General features: G+C 35.9%; 1 protein-coding gene across 37 annotated transcripts in view; it reads left to right on the forward strand.

Moving 5' to 3' along the window:
• Positions 1-18064, forward strand: part of NRCAM (neuronal cell adhesion molecule) — a 147463-nt gene that overhangs the window by 123480 nt on the left and 5919 nt on the right. For 12 of the 37 annotated variants that reach the window (XM_040061048.2, XM_040061056.2, XM_040061055.2 and 9 more), the window contains 6 exons: positions 3846-3911; positions 4440-4565; positions 5596-5748; positions 9201-9332; positions 11975-12053; positions 13826-17597. In XM_040061048.2, the coding sequence (XP_039916982.1) occupies positions 3846-3911; positions 4440-4565; positions 5596-5748; positions 9201-9332; positions 11975-12053; positions 13826-15662 (2393 nt within the window). In that variant the 3' untranslated portion in view covers positions 15663-17597. Of the gene's footprint in view, positions 1-3845; positions 3912-4439; positions 4566-5595; positions 5749-9200; positions 9333-11974; positions 12054-13825; positions 17598-18064 lie in introns of those variants that run through there. The other 25 variants (XM_040061079.2, XM_040061083.2, XM_040061085.2 and 22 more) reach the window with 6 other exon arrangements.

An 18064-nucleotide genomic window follows, 5' to 3' on the forward strand; every position in this document is an offset into this window, starting at 1 on the left:
CTGGGAAAAATGCTGATGCTATGCATGCTAGACTAGAGGAAATTATCAGTATCACTGTGCAAAAATTCCTGCAAATACCTTTTGCTTTCTAGATGCCATGCCAAATGCTCATCAGTGAGATATTTTTGTGCGTTTCTTCTTTGGCTTCTGTGTTTCTTACACTACAGAAATGATCTTGCAATTGGCCTAAATAATCCCAGAAGTGACTAATGCCCATTTCTCACTGCCAGAAATGGAATTCACTCCTACTGTTATACTAAAGCTTGAATTTCATACTATGAATGTTAAAAAGGCAAAGGAAAATAAACCCCTTTTCTGTGTCTGACAGGCTCTAGCAGAATCTATTACCTTTATTTTTTTCTGGTGTGGGTTTGGGTTTTTTCCCTTAAGTTAACTTTTCTCTTTATATATGCATTTTGACTTAATTGTGTATGATATATTGTTTTGTGGGGGGGTTTATCTCATTTGACACTAATCTTCAGATTTGTGCTTGGCACTCACCCAACATTTTTTTTCCTGAATATCAGGTGAATTCAATGAAAATTCCTGAAGTTTTGTCACTCTGGGGATTATTTGATTTATTTTTCTTCTGGACTAAATTTTGAGAAAGAGTACCTATTTCATTATTAAAATACCTTCCAATTTCATGTCCTGTCTTATTAAATTCTATTGATTCTGCAGCCTGGCTGTAACTGATATTTGTAGGAACTGTGTTCCTCAAAGGCTGAAAAATTAAATAAAACTTTACCAAAAAACTCCAGTAAAAAAGCACTGGAATTAATTTGAAAAGAAAGGAACGTTTTACTTCGAACCTAAGCCTCTTTCTCAACAACTGGCAAATGCTTTTATATGACACTACAGGAGAACCCTACTTAGAACTGCCAGCTAAATTTTGCATTGTATTGAGGCAGGTATGAAAAAGCTTAATTTGCCAGAGGCAGATGAATAAGAGTGGGTCCGTATAAACCTGTAGCTTCCTAACACTCCATTCCCATGTTTTTTAGAGTGATGCTTTTGCCAGCACTGCTGCACAGTGTGGGGCAGTGTTACAGATGAGAAACACAGTGCTCTGCTCTCCAGGACAAAGTTTTCTGCCCGCCCCTCTCGCCCCCTCTTCCCTAGCTGGTGTTTGCGCACACTGGGAGCTTGTGCCAGCTGACAATTACACATTTTCCATTTGTGAACAGTGCTGGGGAACATATTGAAGAACCGGAAGGTTAATTATAATTAGAGGTGTGGTGATTGAGAAGACAAAGAGTCTGGGTGGATTGACTGCAAGCTTTAAGTGTCATAACCAATTCACCTCCAGGCTTTCATCACCTCAGGATCCATCAGCCATCTTTTGTGTTCTTCTGTGCGTAGTCACGTTGCAAATATGGCACATTTAACAGACTTTAGTAAAACTTGGCAGGCCTGATAGCAAATGAGACCAAGCAATAGCGCAAAAGAAGAGAATTGCAAAAATAATAATTTTGTAAAGAAATTTACTACTGAACAAATTTCCTGGTGCACCATATGTTAAAAACCACAGAATTTAAATCTGACCAAATACTACATGTGGGTAAATTTGTACAAACAGCTATTGGTAAGAATCAGATACATCTGATAAATATAAACATAAATCAGTCACTTGAGAGGATTTAGAAACTAAGATACCAAGGAAATTAGGCTAACTTTCAGAGCAAACTTGATTGTTATATGCACTCATATGAACAGAAAGACTTTTACCAGATATTTTAATCTAGAAGGCAGCTCTTTAATGAGAGTAGAAACTGGAAATTGCAGACGGAAAAATACCCCACAAGCTAAGACTGAGCGATTATTGAGTTTTCTTAGTAACTCAGAAGCTCTCCATCATCTGGAGTCTTTCACAGAAGATGATGCAGTTTTCCTTCATCCCCAAGTGGTCAGGCATGAGAAGGGAGAAGTTAAGGGTAATGCTGTGGCATCTGTTTGCAGGAGTACAAAACAGATTATTGCTAACAGTTTTTTCTGTCTTTAATATTGTGACAAATATCAGTCAGACAGTTGGGCTGCTAATTATGCATCTTCCATGGAAGACCAAAATCCAGGACAATATGGCTTTGAGAAAATACAATTTAATGAAACAAAACAAAGTCATATTTCAACTACAAACCACTTGTTTTCTTGGCAAAGCAAAAATGCTGAGATGGTTATTGAAACAAACACCTGTTCCTATGTGTAAATCAGGAAGGAAGTTTATACATCCTGTCTGCAATCTCAGACTCTGCGCCCTCTAAATTTAGAGACTGCTTTTCTTTCCTCTTGCTCCCTCCAAGTGGCACAGAGAAACAGAATCTAATCCCCTTGCATTACCATAGTGTATATGGTTACATGCTATATTTCCCATAGACAGCTCTGGCTTTGGTACTTCTTGGGGTGGCTTTTGTCACTTAGAGACCTAGATGGCTTTTTTTTTTTTTTTCCTAGCGCTTTCTCAGTTATTTTGTTCAGGTGGTTTTAACAATAAATAAATCTATTCTTTATTGTTTAAATAATATATTCCTTATTATTTTGGTTGGTGAAAGAAATTATATATAAGCACAACTTAGTGACAAAAACATCACATTGGGGAGCAGTACAGATTGAATTGTTGAATGAGTCTACTGGAACAGAGTGAAAAAGAAATACTTGATGCAAATATGGGGATAAAAAAATTATTTTGTAAAACATTGTAATAATCAGAAAAAATTATCAGAAGAATGGATGGAATTTTCCTAATTTAGGTATTTAAAAAAATACTCAGAAACTATCGTTTTCAAGACATGATACTCATATTATTTCATCTGTTTTAGGGGCCCAAGTAAGCCATTTTCTCTGTGCATATAACTTTGAACTTTTTCCAGCTGGCCATATGGACAACGCTAGCCTGTTAGAAGAAGAAAATAATTTAAGTGGATAGATGAATTCTCTGCAGCCCCTTTGCCTTGAAAACAGGCTTTTGCTCATTTTCTAATGTAGATGAAAACATTGGAAATCTGTCATTTGTCTGTACTGAGACTAGATTTTTACCTCTAATGTTTCATGGTCCTTTGGGAAACATTTTTAATGTTCCTAATAGAAAAGATATTTTTAGCAGGATAGAAAAGTCAGTGGCAAAGTGAGGCATTTTCAGTTAAAAATAATTTCATACCTTTGAGGAGCATCCTCTTTGTATCTGCCCTATTACAGCATTAGAACTATTAAAATCTATTTTTTCATTAGTCTTAGGCAAGCAGAGGCACTGAGCTATATGCCCATTTGTAACAAGCATTACTGGAGCTAAAGTATGAGCAAAGAACTAAGGTATGAGCATAGAAGTGGCTAATTTCAGAATGCTGAAGAGAGAAGCTCTTATTTTGACAGATGTGGGCATTTTGTATATATGTGAAAAGTACTGCATTATTTACATACTGCTTTTTTTTACACCAAAGTGGCTGCAGTAAGACACAGCACCTTACAGTGGGCAGCTCCTTGCATTCTGGTGGTTTGTGTCCTTCACACCAGAGTATTTTGATACTGGCTTTCCAATGTCTGATGTCTAGTTTTCCAGTGTCTAAAGGAGCCATGAGTGCATAATATTACCAAAAGCTGATTTGGGGAATGTCCTGTGAAAAGCAAAGCCGTCACTACATACATACTTCAGTTTGTTTTCGAATACATGTGTATCACTTAGCTGTTTCATATCTTAACAAGTAAAACTAATTGAAACCTGCATGATCTTAGAATGTGCATGTGTTATTTACTTAACAGGTAAGGTTTTACTGTATTAGTTAACTGCTACTTTTTGATGCAAAATGTTTTTACTCTTTATTTTTTCTTTCCTACTATCTCTGATGATGAAGGATATTCAGAAATCCTTTTTGCAACTTCCCCAGTCATGCACACTGTCCGTCCAACATTCTATAAGGGTATTGTCTTCCTTTTTTATCACTCTCATTTCAATAGAGCCAAAATCCTATAAGGGCTTACACATGGGGGCATTTGCAGTCCATTCAGTGCCATGTGCCATAAAGGGAGGAGCGTACCACCTTCGTACCTCCCTTCTGTCCTACAGTTCCCATTTCCGTGACAATTCTCATTTTTCAGCTGTCTTCATTTTACTCACAGATGAACAGAAATAATGTTTTTCAAAATTTTGGCAGTTAGGTACTGTTTAAGTATTTGGCAGTTTTTGTGGTAACAGAGCATGCTCAGTAAAGTAATAGATTTTACCTTATAATACCTTAGTGTAGTAACTGCCTGGGATTAAATTTCAAAATACAGTACTTTAGTTACTAATTTCCAGTAATAGAACCAATGAAAAATGTGCTATGCTTTCCCTCTATATGGTCTAAATTAACATAGTAACATTGTTGGTTTGTTTTTTGTTGGGTTTTTTTTTTAATGTATGAAGTCACAACTGCATATTCTGCTTTGTTTTTCTATTGTGTATTTAGTTCAACCACTTTATCCAAGGATCAGAAATGTTACAACAGCTGCTGCTGAGACCTATGCCAATATCAGTTGGGAGTATGAGGGACCAGATCATGCGAACTTTTATGTTGAATATGGTGTAGCAGGCAGTAAGAAGTCATTTCATTAAATTCTGATAAAATTTTTAATGTATTTTTGAAGATTTTTATAGTAAATGGGGCCTTAAGTTGACCCAGTGTTAATGATAGCTCTGAAATATCTTAAATTATTTTTTAATTTGATCAGGAAGATCAAATAATTTTCCTTTTAATAAACATCAATGTTTAGCAGGTTTTGGATGAATAGATAGAATATGAACCTTTGTTCCTTTGTATTGTTTTATAAATTATTTTAAACATGAACTTCTAAAAATGTAGTTTGCATTAAGTTGTTTATCATGAAGTGATTAAATGTGTAAAAATATGATTACTTTCAAATAGGAGATAAGGATTTTCCTAAATTATGCACAATTCAGGAAAGAAAAAAGATTAAATAAGATATCCTTTGTTAAATTAAACCTTAAAATGGGATATAAATCAATTTATGTACTCTTACTGCCTAAAACCAGGTTTAAAACTTTGGTAATAATTAAAACAAAGTTAGCTAATAAAAGCAAGATACTTCTTTTCAAATACCCCATCCTTTTAAAGCTATGACTAAAGGTGACTAAACTGAAAATTGGACTAGAGATGCATTTTTCTGGATATTGGCCAAAGAAATAGCTGAGACTGTCCTAGAAAAATGATAAAAGAGAAATTCAGATTCTGAATTAGAACTTCTTGACCAAAATAAATATTGACTGAAAGTGCAGAAGTGTGATTTAATTTAATGACTAAATCTGTTTTAATATATCTCATAATGACAAGTTCAATAAGCATTTTAAAAACAAGTTAAATTTGTATTTCTTAAGTACAATGGAACAAATGTTTAAAATAGTTTCATAATTACTGTACAACGTATTCTTCAATATGTTGCATGCAATTTATTACTCATGATTTTATAATTTTTGAGAGAACACCTATTTTTCTCAGATGATCCATAGTTTAATCAAGTAACTGTCAGTAGTATTTTGTCTAGAAACTTTCAGTAATACAGAGAAAATTAAAATTCCAATATGTTGTTTTCCTAAAATTTTTATAGGCAAAGAAGATTGGAAAAAAGAAATTGTAAATGGTTCTCGAAGCTTCTTTGTCTTAAAGGGTTTAACACCAGGAACAGCATATAAAGTCCGGGTTGGTGCTGAGGGCCTGTCTGGTTTTAGGAGTTCAGAGGATGTGTTTGAGACAGGTCCAGGTGAGGCACACTGTACCAATTCTGTATCGTAGTCAGAATCGTGGTAGACCAAGTGCTGAAATGCTGAACTGCTTCTAGCCAAGAGGTGTTGCAGTTAGAATCTTTGCATGTTCCTTTTATAGAGCAATGTTAAATGATTTTATAAACTCCTAAATAATGCCAGTACATTTATATGTAGATTATGAATGTCTCCATCCTTTCAATTTACTCTACTTGACTGATGTTTGTACTAGGGGCAAGATATGCCCTGCTCCCACTCCATCTGTGTGCTGTGCACTGAAGATGACCTATTTCTTGTATTTTCAGTTAGTATAATTAGACAGCTGTATTTAAATATCTCTTTTTATAAAGCTAAAATATTTGCATAATCAGAAATTGCAGATTCAATTTGATGTCTCATGTAATCTATACCAGTGTTAAGACATTCCTACTTGTAAATCTCTCTTTTCCTGCCATATACTAGTTTTATATGGATTTTGATGTCACACATATATCCTGGGAATCAGTAAGGCTGTTCAAATTTCTTTAAGTTCCTTATATTGCAGTCCTATTTCTTCATAGCAAATCAGCAATGCCTGCCAATTCCACTCAGGAAAAAGTTTCTATTGGAAGGTTTTTTGATGTCATGCTGAATATGTTGTTGCCATCACATGCCATGCCATCATCATGTTCTTGGTCAGCTGTTATTATTTTTGTCTTTGCTAGACACTTCTGCTCATTCCAAGTATTTTGGTCAGTGCATAGTTATATAGCAATAGCCCCACCAACTCCAGAATGTTGTTACAAGAAAGTTACTTAAATATGAAAATACACTTGAACATTATGTTATAATTATCAAGCCACAATATAGATAATGGGTATGCCAGTTTGAAAGTGAGCACTTTCTAAAATTTTCTCTTTGTTTGCTTCGTTTTGTTCCATTTCTGTTCACAGTTTATCATGTTGCAGGAAGGTTTGAAAACGTGGTGCTGAATAACAGTGCCAGGCAAATACGTACGGGCTGAACATAGAGCCAGAAAGAGCTAGTAGTACAAAAGCCTACCTGTGAAATGTTATGCAGATACACATCTGAAGCCTAAAGGAGATGTAAACAAGGATCAAGACTTTAATATAATTCAAAACAAGCTGCATGGAAACCTTCCCAAAAGCATCTTTCTGCACAAAAAGTACTGAGCTAGTAGATAAGGACTTCTGTACTTACCCAGTCCTGTTGATTGATGCCCTTTGTAGTTAAGGAAGAAGGGACACTTTAGACACTCCTTTCTGCTTCTTGATGATGGAAAGTTTCAGTGTTCAGCATGAAATTATAAACATAGCCTGTTTCTTACAGAAAAATCTTGTTTCACACTGTCTTCAGCCTAGGTCAAAGCTTTTAAATGCTACAAAAAGATGGAGGGGACAAAGAGGTAAACACTGGAATATATCTTTAATTAGGAATAAAACTTTGATATTCCAAACGTGAGGCTTTTCCCACATTTTTTTCTTTGAGAAGGATTCCTGCAGAGCTTCTTCACAATGTACAGGTTTATCTTTTTGGGCATTCCCAGTACTGTGTTCTGCATTGAATCCTGCATTAGTGGTTCACCAAGATGCAAGGTTTTTCTGTCTAAAGCAAATAATTTGCTTAGCGTAGGCAGGAAATGTGCCATTTTTAAAGATGCACAGAGATCAAGAAACCCTTTCCTACTAGAAATGCAGTAAGTTAATACAGGAAGCTATATAAGTAAGTTTTCATCTTCCTATCTACCCTGCATATTTTTATGCATGAGTTGTTTAGCTTGATGCTCTTTCTTACTACATTTGAATGTGAATTGTTCTTTTGCATTTTGTTACAGTATGTATTATACAACATTTAATGTCTTACTATGAATGCAGATGTGCAAAACTCAAAATAATTATAACCTTAATATGAAAACAAAGTTTTTTATTTTCATTTGTAGTTCAGAGGAAGATTCCCTTTGTGATTTTTTTAATTGCCACTTTTTAATATTTATATATATTTATGTATATTTATATGTGGCATATTTAGGTATACAAACTATATATTTATATGACATGTAGAGACTTTTATGTAAAAATACTTTAAATTCTTGTGCATATAAGAGTCAGTTTCTAAAATATCAGGAAACATAAACAAGGGCTGAGAAATCTCCTGATTTTATCTCCACAATAACCAGGCACTTTAACTCATTGAATTATTTAAATGAAAATCAAGTCATAGCTTTGCCCAGTAATACCAAAAATAAGCATTTAAATAAAGAGTTAATTTTAGCATAGTACTTCAAGGGTGGAATACACACTGGTCTTCTGTATGGAATGCACTGGAGATACTGTATCCAGACATCAGAAATACTTTGTATTTTCAAAGAATCCCTCAGGAATTTGGGACCATTGGCAGCTGCTTTTCCAAACTACCTGTCTCACATTCCTTCTTAATGAGCAGCTCTTCATAGAGTTTCATACTCTTGGGTTTTGGGTCTGGAGAAGAAACTGAAGAATGAATAAGATAGGTTTGGATGGATGTTCATCTTCCTCAATGTCATATTTTCTTCTGTTTGGAGCATGTATCCCTAACTCCTCGCACTCTTCCCATTTTCTCCCAGCAGCAAATCCTAAGTTGCCTGTAGTGTGTTTCCAACATTGGAGTAGCAAAATAAGCTTCACCAGAATAATCCTCCTACTGTGTTGGAGTCCAGTAGATCTAGACCCTAGACCACATAGATAATTCCTGCTCTTATTATGCCTGCAGTATTTTCTTTGTAGATTACTTATTATTTACATTAGCTTCCAGCTAGAGTCAGCATTTGGAGAGAAATAGTGCCAAGGCTGCCCCATTGCATCATGTTAAGCCCTCACTAATGCTAAATTGTGGCAATCATGATAAATTAATTGTAGGATGAGGTATAGGTTTGAGGAAAGAAAGAAAACCTGGTGCTTAATAAGGTTTTAAAGGATGCTTCATTGTTGATTTTTAGTTGCAACTGAATGTTAGGGCCCTTGAATGACCCATCTGTTTCCACATTTCAGAATGATGGGAATGCATTAACTAATCAGTATTGGCTTTTTATTAATTTTGAGAATGCGGTTGATATGTTTATGTGAATTATAATTTGCAACTTCCTTTCAGTAGTTTAATTAATTCAAAATAGTTGAGAATAGTTTTGAGGTTTGTGGAAAATAATGTAGTATGTGCATAGATTTTGCAAAGTAGTTGCTAAGCTTAAGTGTTAGCAGACTTCTTATATACTGTAGAATAAGTTCTATGCATAGGTACTTGTAAATACTCTGAATAATGAAAATACTCACAAAATACAGAATCACTGTTTCCTTAATGCTATATATTTTTCACAGTGAATGTTATTCTTTAATGAACATTATATTGGCTATTATTTCTCTGAATTAGCATAGCGTTTAAATGCAGCAAAACATAATTTTTCTTCTTTTATCCCTAGCAATGGCAAGCCGGCAGGTAGACATCGCTACTCAAGGATGGTTCATTGGTCTTATGTGTGCTGTTGCTCTTCTGATCTTGATTTTACTGATTGTTTGCTTCATAAGGAGGAATAAGGGTGGCAAGTATCCAGGTATGCTGTTTAACCAGGAATAGTAAAATTCATCCGTTGGTAATCCATTTAGACAGATCTCAGGCTTACTGGAAAGTTACATTTGCTGCTGGTTTACATTTACACTGTGTATATGGCAAATCAGTCTTATCATTTGCTGGGCCTGACAGGAGCCATCGGCCTATTGGCAGAAAACCTACGTTTATTTTTGCATAAGAGAAGGACCTTCATTCCTGGAGGGTCATAGCAGTGCATGTTTTATAATTTTTCATTAAAAATTGGAACTGTACAATGTATGTCTTCTATCAAAACATGCGCCCCTCCTGGTATACATATTACAAAAGGCATGTATGTGTGTGTATGTATGTTTATGGACATATAGATATCATATATATCTTTCCCTGGTCTTATATTTCTTTCTATGGAGTAGGTACATAGACCAAAGCTGTCTTGAAAAGGATAGTGAGAACCAGTTTGCACAGTGCGGCCAGATAGGATCTCAGAGCAGCTGTTGAGGTATGAGTAGCTATGAATGAACTTCAAGTGAGCATCAAAGGATAATCTGATTTTTCATTCTCCTATTTTAGCCACAATAGAAAGTACAGTTGCTAAGTTTCATGTAAAATCTTGATTTCATGAAAAAATTATTTTCTCCTAAGGTTTGGAAATAAGATAAATGTCCAGACTCTAGAATGCTTATTTAAAGTCGACTCAAACTTCTTGAGGTCCATACTGTTGATTTGGACATGAAAAAGATGGATGCATTTTAGAAAAATACAAAAGAGAAATCCACACTTGGTTTTATTTTCTCCTGCTTGTTTTGACCAGTGCACTTCTGAAAACTTAATGTCAAGGAACACTAAGAATTTTAGCTCTTCATAGGGAAATTTGCTGAAATAGAATAGCAGATTATTTTTCTGAGAAAATCACTTTATTAAGTACAAGAATCCTACTCTGCCCAATCTAACTGTTAGATTGTTTTACAGTGACAGCAAAGATTTGTAGTGACAGCAAGAATTAGGTAAGAGAAGTTTCTGTTCCAGCTGGCTATGGCTATGTAGAAAACAGATGAATAAGGAACATAGTGTTACATAGTTATATGACAGGCTGAAGACATCATCTTAGGGTGTTTTCCTAACATTTGGATTTTTTTAAAGAGAAAATGAGATAAGAGAGGATATTGAAAAAGTGATTCAGATGACTGAAACAAGTGAAGTGATGAAACTGAAAAGAGTAGGGAGGATGTGGAGTGAACCACCATCTAGAGGCAGGTAAAACAAAGGTTTTGAGTAAAAGTGCAGAGAGCAGTTGGATGCTGAGGTTGTCATTACTTTGTGGATCCCTGATATTCTGTCCTTTTTGTTGCTTCTGCAGTATTATTAGTTGTATGGTATACGTTTTTTCATGCGCAGATACATATGCATATACACACACATACATAAAGATGGACCTGGACTGTTTATAAGATTTCCAGAATCAGTATGTACTGGTGTTTATAGCAGTGACTTCGTATTTCTTGGGTCATTGCAAATGTACTGTTCCACAGGTAGTGACAAATGGAAATCACTAAGTTATGAAATCTATGAAAATTTAAGTTATGAACTCTTGTTCATCACAATTTTTGCATGTCATCTTGAGGTTGCCTTAGTAAATACTGTCAGGAATGATTCATATCCTCTTAAATAACAGCAAATAAATCAATGATGTACAAAGAAGGTGTGGAAATTACCAGAGTAAAAGACAAGAGATTGTGTATTGGATTATATAACTGTATCTGCTAGACAAGGGAAAGATTTGAATAGACGCCAGAAAAACAGAAATGAAAAGGCAAAGGGAAGAACCATAAATAGAATTCCTTAAGTCAGTATATTGTTTTATCCTGTCAACAATCTTAACTTATATGAATACATGTCATCTGTAAATATCTGACTCCTCAGGTGCTAGTGGGTTTCTGTGTCAATGTGCTGCATTTATTACTTTATAGGAAAAAATTATATGCCTGGATTTATTCTCACCAGTGAACAAGGATTAAACCTGAAACCAGAATGTGCAAGAAATACAATGGTGTAAAATTTACGTTCCAGTATATGTGACTTTGCATTGGGTTTGATCATGTTGTAGAAAAGAAGAAATTAACAAACCATGAGAATGGGTTTTCAGAATTTTTTGAGAATTATTAATAATGGAAAAAAGTATCTAAAATTCTCTGGAGGCTTCCTACATGAAATTAAGGCAGAAAATGTACAAACTGACAGTGAACAAAAGTGAATCTGATTCAGATTGAGAAGAATATCAAAAAGAAATAGAGAGCATTGTTAAGTAGAACTAAATAATTCAAATTTGATTAAAAAATAACTCTATTAATAATCCAAATAAGTTATTTTAGTAGGGTTTTTAGCAATTTTCTCTCTTTAGTGCTAGAAAGAAAGAAAAGTTCTGTTAATACAAAATGTCATACAGTCATACTTGAATGAAAATAACATTCTATAACTAATTAACTGATCTTTTTCTTAGAGAAAACATAATAGCCTAAGGCCCTCTTTAAAAAAAATAGTTTTATTCAAACCACATTTCTGCCAAATGTGATCAGTTTGAGAAATTAAGGTCTTAGATTTTCTCATCTTGCTGTTTTATGATAAAAATGACTATTTCAAATATTTTAGTGAAGGAAAAGGAGGATGCACATGCTGATCCAGAAATACAACCTATGAAGGAAGATGATGGAACATTTGGTGAATACAGGTGAGCAGCTGATGTGGTTTGTCATGTTCATTGTTCCTGTCACACATGTTCTGTACATAGTATCACACTTACTAATTTAAGACTAACTTTTTCTTCCATGTCAAAAATTCTGTATCCAGTGTTATTTAGAACTAAAAACAGCATTTCAACCACATCATTAGAAAAAAATTATCCAAGCTTAGTATAAGCCATTTGCTAATGCAAAGTAAAAACCTGATTCAAACACAATTGCATGTGTTTGAAAGTCAAAGTGTGGAGTCTTTATTTACAAAGCCATCTTTCAGATAGTTCAAATGCCAGATACAGTGTCCTTTCAGTTAGGGTACTGTGTTGAGCATTATAGTTTTTGAAAATCAATTTCTAACTGGAGCCTAATGAAGACAATCTTGTGTTGACTGGAAAATGAATACATTTAAAATAGCTGGCAGTACTAACATCTAATCCTAATAACAAAGAAGTGATGTACACAGGGGTGAAGGAGTGTCCTACAAGAAAGCAAATCTCCCTTTCACATATTTCAGTACAAGATATATAGCAAGCAGCTTCAAAGCATGCAACACCGCTCGTATTCCTGACTCTCTTCCTTTATAGTAAATGCAGTCCAGCCAAATCTGGCATTACCAAAAGCATGCCTTGGCAAGACTATTCATACAACAATTATGAGTATAGCTTATTAAGCTTATTATTAAATAAGCAGTTTATTTGGTTTTTGATTAGCACAAAAATTAATTATTTTCTAAATAGGTCAATATGATTATGTTTTACGTAGGTGTTAGGTAGTGCATTCATGTGTCAAAAGCAGTGTAGAAGTCCTTTATTATTGCAAAGATTTGGCATTTACAAATGTACATAGAAAAATCAGGTTTTTTTCAAGAAGGATGTACTTTGTTGCCATAGCTTCTTCATAGAAGGGAAATGTACATCTTGATCTGACAGGACTAGATGTGCAGTTCTGAATGCTAAGGAGCAGTTTCTGTTTATTCTTCTTTGAAAACAATATATTCTGTTCTTAGGTTAATGAGTTCAGAATAGTATTTTATTACAGCTGTAAGTGCATATGAATTACCTAAATTCAACTGATAAAAAGGGAAGTGGGATGCAATCTTTGGAAGTAGAGTTTAAAAAGTACTGTTTAAGTTCTCCTGGGAAGCCTAGTTTGCATACTCCTTTGTTGCTCCACTGGTTCTTGATACTTGGAACTTTCATCAGCAGAAACTGACCTTAGTACAGAATTGTACAAATGATACGACCTCAATACATTTTCTCAGGCCTGGAATAAGTATTCAAGCCTGCTTTCATGTGTGACCTGTAGCAAGATTTGAATTTATGTCTCCATTTAAGTGAGATGAGTTAATCTAAAGAATGATCTAGAGCTTTATTAAATTATTTTAAAATGCATTTATTCACTCATGTCTGGTGAATATGGGCACATGTATGCCAAGTTTTCACACTTGTTCACCCGAAAGAGTTTATTCTATGTACCCTGCAAAAACTCCTTTTTAAAATGTATTTCTGTGTAATTAGTCTATACTGGGCTTTCCTCTTTTTTCCTTAGAGACAGGGCAGGAGCAGCAACCAGTCAGATTACAGAAGATATCTTGTCATCCTCTCTGCAGCCCAGCATCACTGCAGTCACTCAGTTCCCAGTTTGTCTGCCTCACATGATGTGGTGCTTCTTTGAGGAAAAAGGGTATAGGGTTTCCCTTGGAAAGAAATGTAATTTTTGAAAGATCTAGGAATTCGAATATTTTGAACTTTTTTCATCACTTCAGGTCCATGTCTGCTTGGACAGGAAAGAAACTGGACAAGGAAAAGAAAAGAAAAGGTAGCTGTGCCAATTCTCCTGAAGCAGTCCCTGTCTTTACCAAAGCAAAGTCTGTGAGATCTGACAGATCCAACTTCTTCAGAAGGTCAGGGGATCAATACTCCAGCACCAGATCAGAGACCTCCTACACCAGGAGGAGGGCTAGGCAGTCTTCAGAGCTTACAAGGGTTCGTTCTGTCTCTGCTTCCCTCAGCCGAGAGGAAAAGAGGTCAGACGAATGGAAGTACAGGCATGGCTCTAGACATCATGCTTCTGAGCAACAGATAATGGGGTCGGAGGAGGAGGGCTCAGATTCTCAGGCAGGACAGCCATCCCCTTTCCAGCAACCTCTCAGCTGCAACTCAATTGGTGGCTTACTGCCAAGGCAGCATTCTTCTCTCCAGCACAGCCAGACCCCAGACTGCAGCTCAGATTCAGAAGACACTCAGAGCTCCTGCCAAAGGAAGGTAAGACCTTCTACTGCTACTCACTTCTCTGAATCTGAAAAGAATTCACTAATGAAATCTGTGATCTTGCCTGAGCTGGCCACTGTCTTAAAGGATGCTTTGACAGCAGCCAAACAAAGCATAACATCTGTGGCACAGGCTAGGCCCCATTCAGTAAAGCATCCCAGAGTACCAATAGTAGAAGTTCCACTGGTTCCTTTGGAAGCATCTGGGAGCAGTTCCCAGACGTCTGTGTCTGATCCTATGGACAGCTTAAAAGATCAAACAGCTTCTGGGAAGGAGAACCCTGAGGCTGACAAGGCCTTGGAGGTTGAATCAGCCACTGAAGACAAGGAGGTGGCATCTGAGTCCCCTGCAGAAGATCCGGAAGGACCAGATCCTCTGCGTAAATTTGACATGGAGAATCAGAATTACCTATTTGAACACATAAAGAGAGTGCTAATGCTAAAATCTTCCAAATCTGAATGTGCTTCAAAAGAACTGCTTATCCCCACTGAAGAAGGCAAGGTAGATAATGCGCTTCCTATCCCTTCAGCTGTGGAAGATCTTGTCTGCAGGATTTGGGGAAATCCTGAAGCCAACCATGAAGCCCCACCAGTCCTACATAAGCTCTATCCTTTTCCAGTGGATAAAGCTGCTTTGTGGGGGAACTTGCCTGAGGTAGACAGAGCATTGGTTACTGGTGATTCTGTACTATCAGTTCCTGATAATTCATATGCTCTCCCTAAAGATCCTACTGACAGAAAGATTGAGGAAGCAATTAAAAGATCTTTCAAGCTAGTTGCAGCCCAGCTTGGAGTATCTATCTACTGCACTTACGCTTCTAAAGCTTTACTAATATGGTTAGAGGAAGAACGAGCCAGATTCAAAAAGAAGTGGGTCCCATCTGGTGTCATGCAGAGGAAACACAGGCTGTGTAAAATTGCAGCTAATTTTATCCATGATGCAGCTGAGGATTCTCTTAGCCTCACTGTTAAAAATGTGGCATGCCTCACTGTAGCCTGGAGAGCTCTATGGTTGCGTCCTTGGGGCTCATCGCTAGATCTGAAATGTAAACTTCTGTCTTTACCGTACACAGGGGGAAAACTGTTTGGTGAATCCTTAGTCCAGATCATGAAGGATTTCTCAGAACACAAACACTCCTTACGTCCGATGAAAAAAAAAAGCTCTGTTGGAAGCTCTTCCTGTTCTCCTCACAAGTGTCTGAGCTCCTTGCGTTCTCCTCCAAAGTTCAAAGGAGGGAAGGGAAAGTATAAAGTCTCACAATCATTTCATGCCAAGTATGAAAAGACATCTCACTTTCAGAGAGATACCAGACCATCAAGAGGAACTTTCTAAGAACACAGACTTGCTTCCTAGTTTCTCAGGAACTGGGAAGAGTGGAAGACATGGAAATTTTCAGTATTTCTGGACAAATAGACACAGTGATTAGAAAATTAATTGTTTCTAAGTAAGATTTAAATTATGAAATTACTTAAATCTTAATGACTAAATAAGATATTCTAGAGAAATCATAGCTCTCAGTTTTAGGGGAGGGTGTTTTCACTTTTCATTTCTAGGCTTCCTAGTGGTCTTGGGATGGTTTGGATTTGTTCGAAGTTTTGCACTCCTCAACTTCAACTAAGAGAATACGTTCTGCATGAGAAAGTAGACTGTTGTCTGGTCTGCAGGACCAGACAACATCAGATTTTTCTGCCATATTGAGCTGGTGAAGGAAATAACTCTTTAGGAAATGCAGGTGTTGCAGGAACTGTGGAATGATTGTGGATGCTATATTCCTGTGACTGAATGGATTCCTTCATTTTTACTTTAAAAGGGAAAACAGTACCTCTGTAGCAATCTGCACTGCATTATTAGTGGTTTTCTGAGTTGTAGAAGACTGAGACAGTAAATTGTGGACATTTTCTACACTAAGAATCTGCAAGAAACAGATTAAGTACCACAGATGTGTGTTGAGGTCAGCATAGGTGTATAAATCAGCCTAAATTTTCCTCCTGGTCCATAAATCAAGAGAAATTAAGAAGTTATGACAGCTACAGACCCGTGGGTTCATGGGTAGGAAGACTTTGGAAGCAAGGCACTACAAGGGAAGGACGAAAGTCTGCAGAGTGTTCTTAGATGAAACAGGACAAGGCAGCTACAGTAGTAGGCTTGATAGTGTGGTAACACAGGATATTTGCACATTTTGGTGAATTAGCTTGCCTTTCTTCTTCAATATTTTGTCGCACAGTATTTTTCCTAGAAATTCTAGGATGTGCTGTGAGACACTATGGCAGAGAGTTCTGGGATTGCTAGATAATACATTACTCTTCCTTCTTCTGAGTTGATTAACAATGAAAATAAAGTTTGTAACTACAACTGTCGGGTTTTTTTCTCTTGTAGTTACTTGTCTTGCAGCTTAGGTGTGTTTCCACAGGGATCTAGCCATAATTTGTGCCTCAGGACTGTAATTCTAAGCTTGGTCCCTTCCAGAACAAGAGATTATCTCAATGGACTGCCTGAAGAACTGAATAGTCCAATTCGATTTGGCAGTGGTCTTACTGTATTCTAATTTACACACTTACTTTCTTTGACAGTTATTGTTTTAATTCTTGAGTACTTGTGTGATTAACAACTTTTTCAACACATTGCTTTTTAAAGCCAGAACTTCATCACCCAGTTTCTCCAGCTTCTACCAGGATTGAAGATTGAGTATTACAGAGATGTTAATGAAAAACTACTCAAGAACACTAATATAGGTGTGCTTGAGTCTTAGCTAAATAAGAAATAGTAAAATGGTTTCAAATCTGGATTGACACTAATAATATTAGGACTCAGAGTCCTAATAATTTAGGAGTGTGAGCAGATACCTGTTAGGTGCAGGGACAGATTCTCCTGGAGTATGCAAGGAAGCCATAGCAGAAGGTATTTCAGCTGCTTTACCTGATTGCTTTTACTTAAACATTTCTGGGCTATTGACCTGAGGTCACAGAAAAAGGAATTTACTGCCAACAGTTTTCATCTTCTGCATCTACTTTCTGTGTCTCATAGCCCACAATGCCTTAGCCACTTTGTTTCATGTTGCCTTTCACCTGACAGTTGTGCTCTAAGGAAAAGTAGTATATTGCTAACCATATATTGAGTCTTTTTGCATGTCTATGAATGTGGCAAAGTTTAGTTGGGAACTAGTTGCCTGCTGGACTGCAGAGGCATCGTAAAAGTGTCTTCCCCATTCTGACTGGTTGCTGCATGTACCCATATCTAAGGAAGAAAAATTGAAAAGTTGAAAGAAGAAAGGAGATTTCAAGGTACATATTTCTTTCAATAACTGATAAGCTTGTGAAATTAAATTACTTTTTTTAAGCTAATAAATTTGTACTTTGCACTTATGTTATTGTCACCTTCATAGTTCTTCTATCTCTTTATAATTAGCTTCAAGTTTGAAATGTTTCATTAAACTAAGAAGAAAAAGGAACATATTCATATAATAGCAATCATTAACGATTAATACTTAAATCATGCTTTCAGAGTATGCTTTAATATTAAACACTTTTCTAACTGAAAAGAAGTGTATGTGGTATATATAAATCCTCTAAGAAATTTTCATCCTTAAAAAGATACTAGTATGCAATTTATTTATACAGCAAAAAATAGTAAAAGTATGAGTACACTTAACTTCCACGGCTCTAAATAAAGAATTCATACCCATTCTCACATGATGTTTGGTTCCCTTCCAATATTGTTTTCTGACTATTAATTAT

Source organism: Hirundo rustica, chromosome 4, assembly GCF_015227805.2.
Source record: "Hirundo rustica isolate bHirRus1 chromosome 4, bHirRus1.pri.v3, whole genome shotgun sequence".
Classification (NCBI taxonomy): domain Eukaryota; kingdom Metazoa; phylum Chordata; class Aves; order Passeriformes; family Hirundinidae; genus Hirundo; species Hirundo rustica.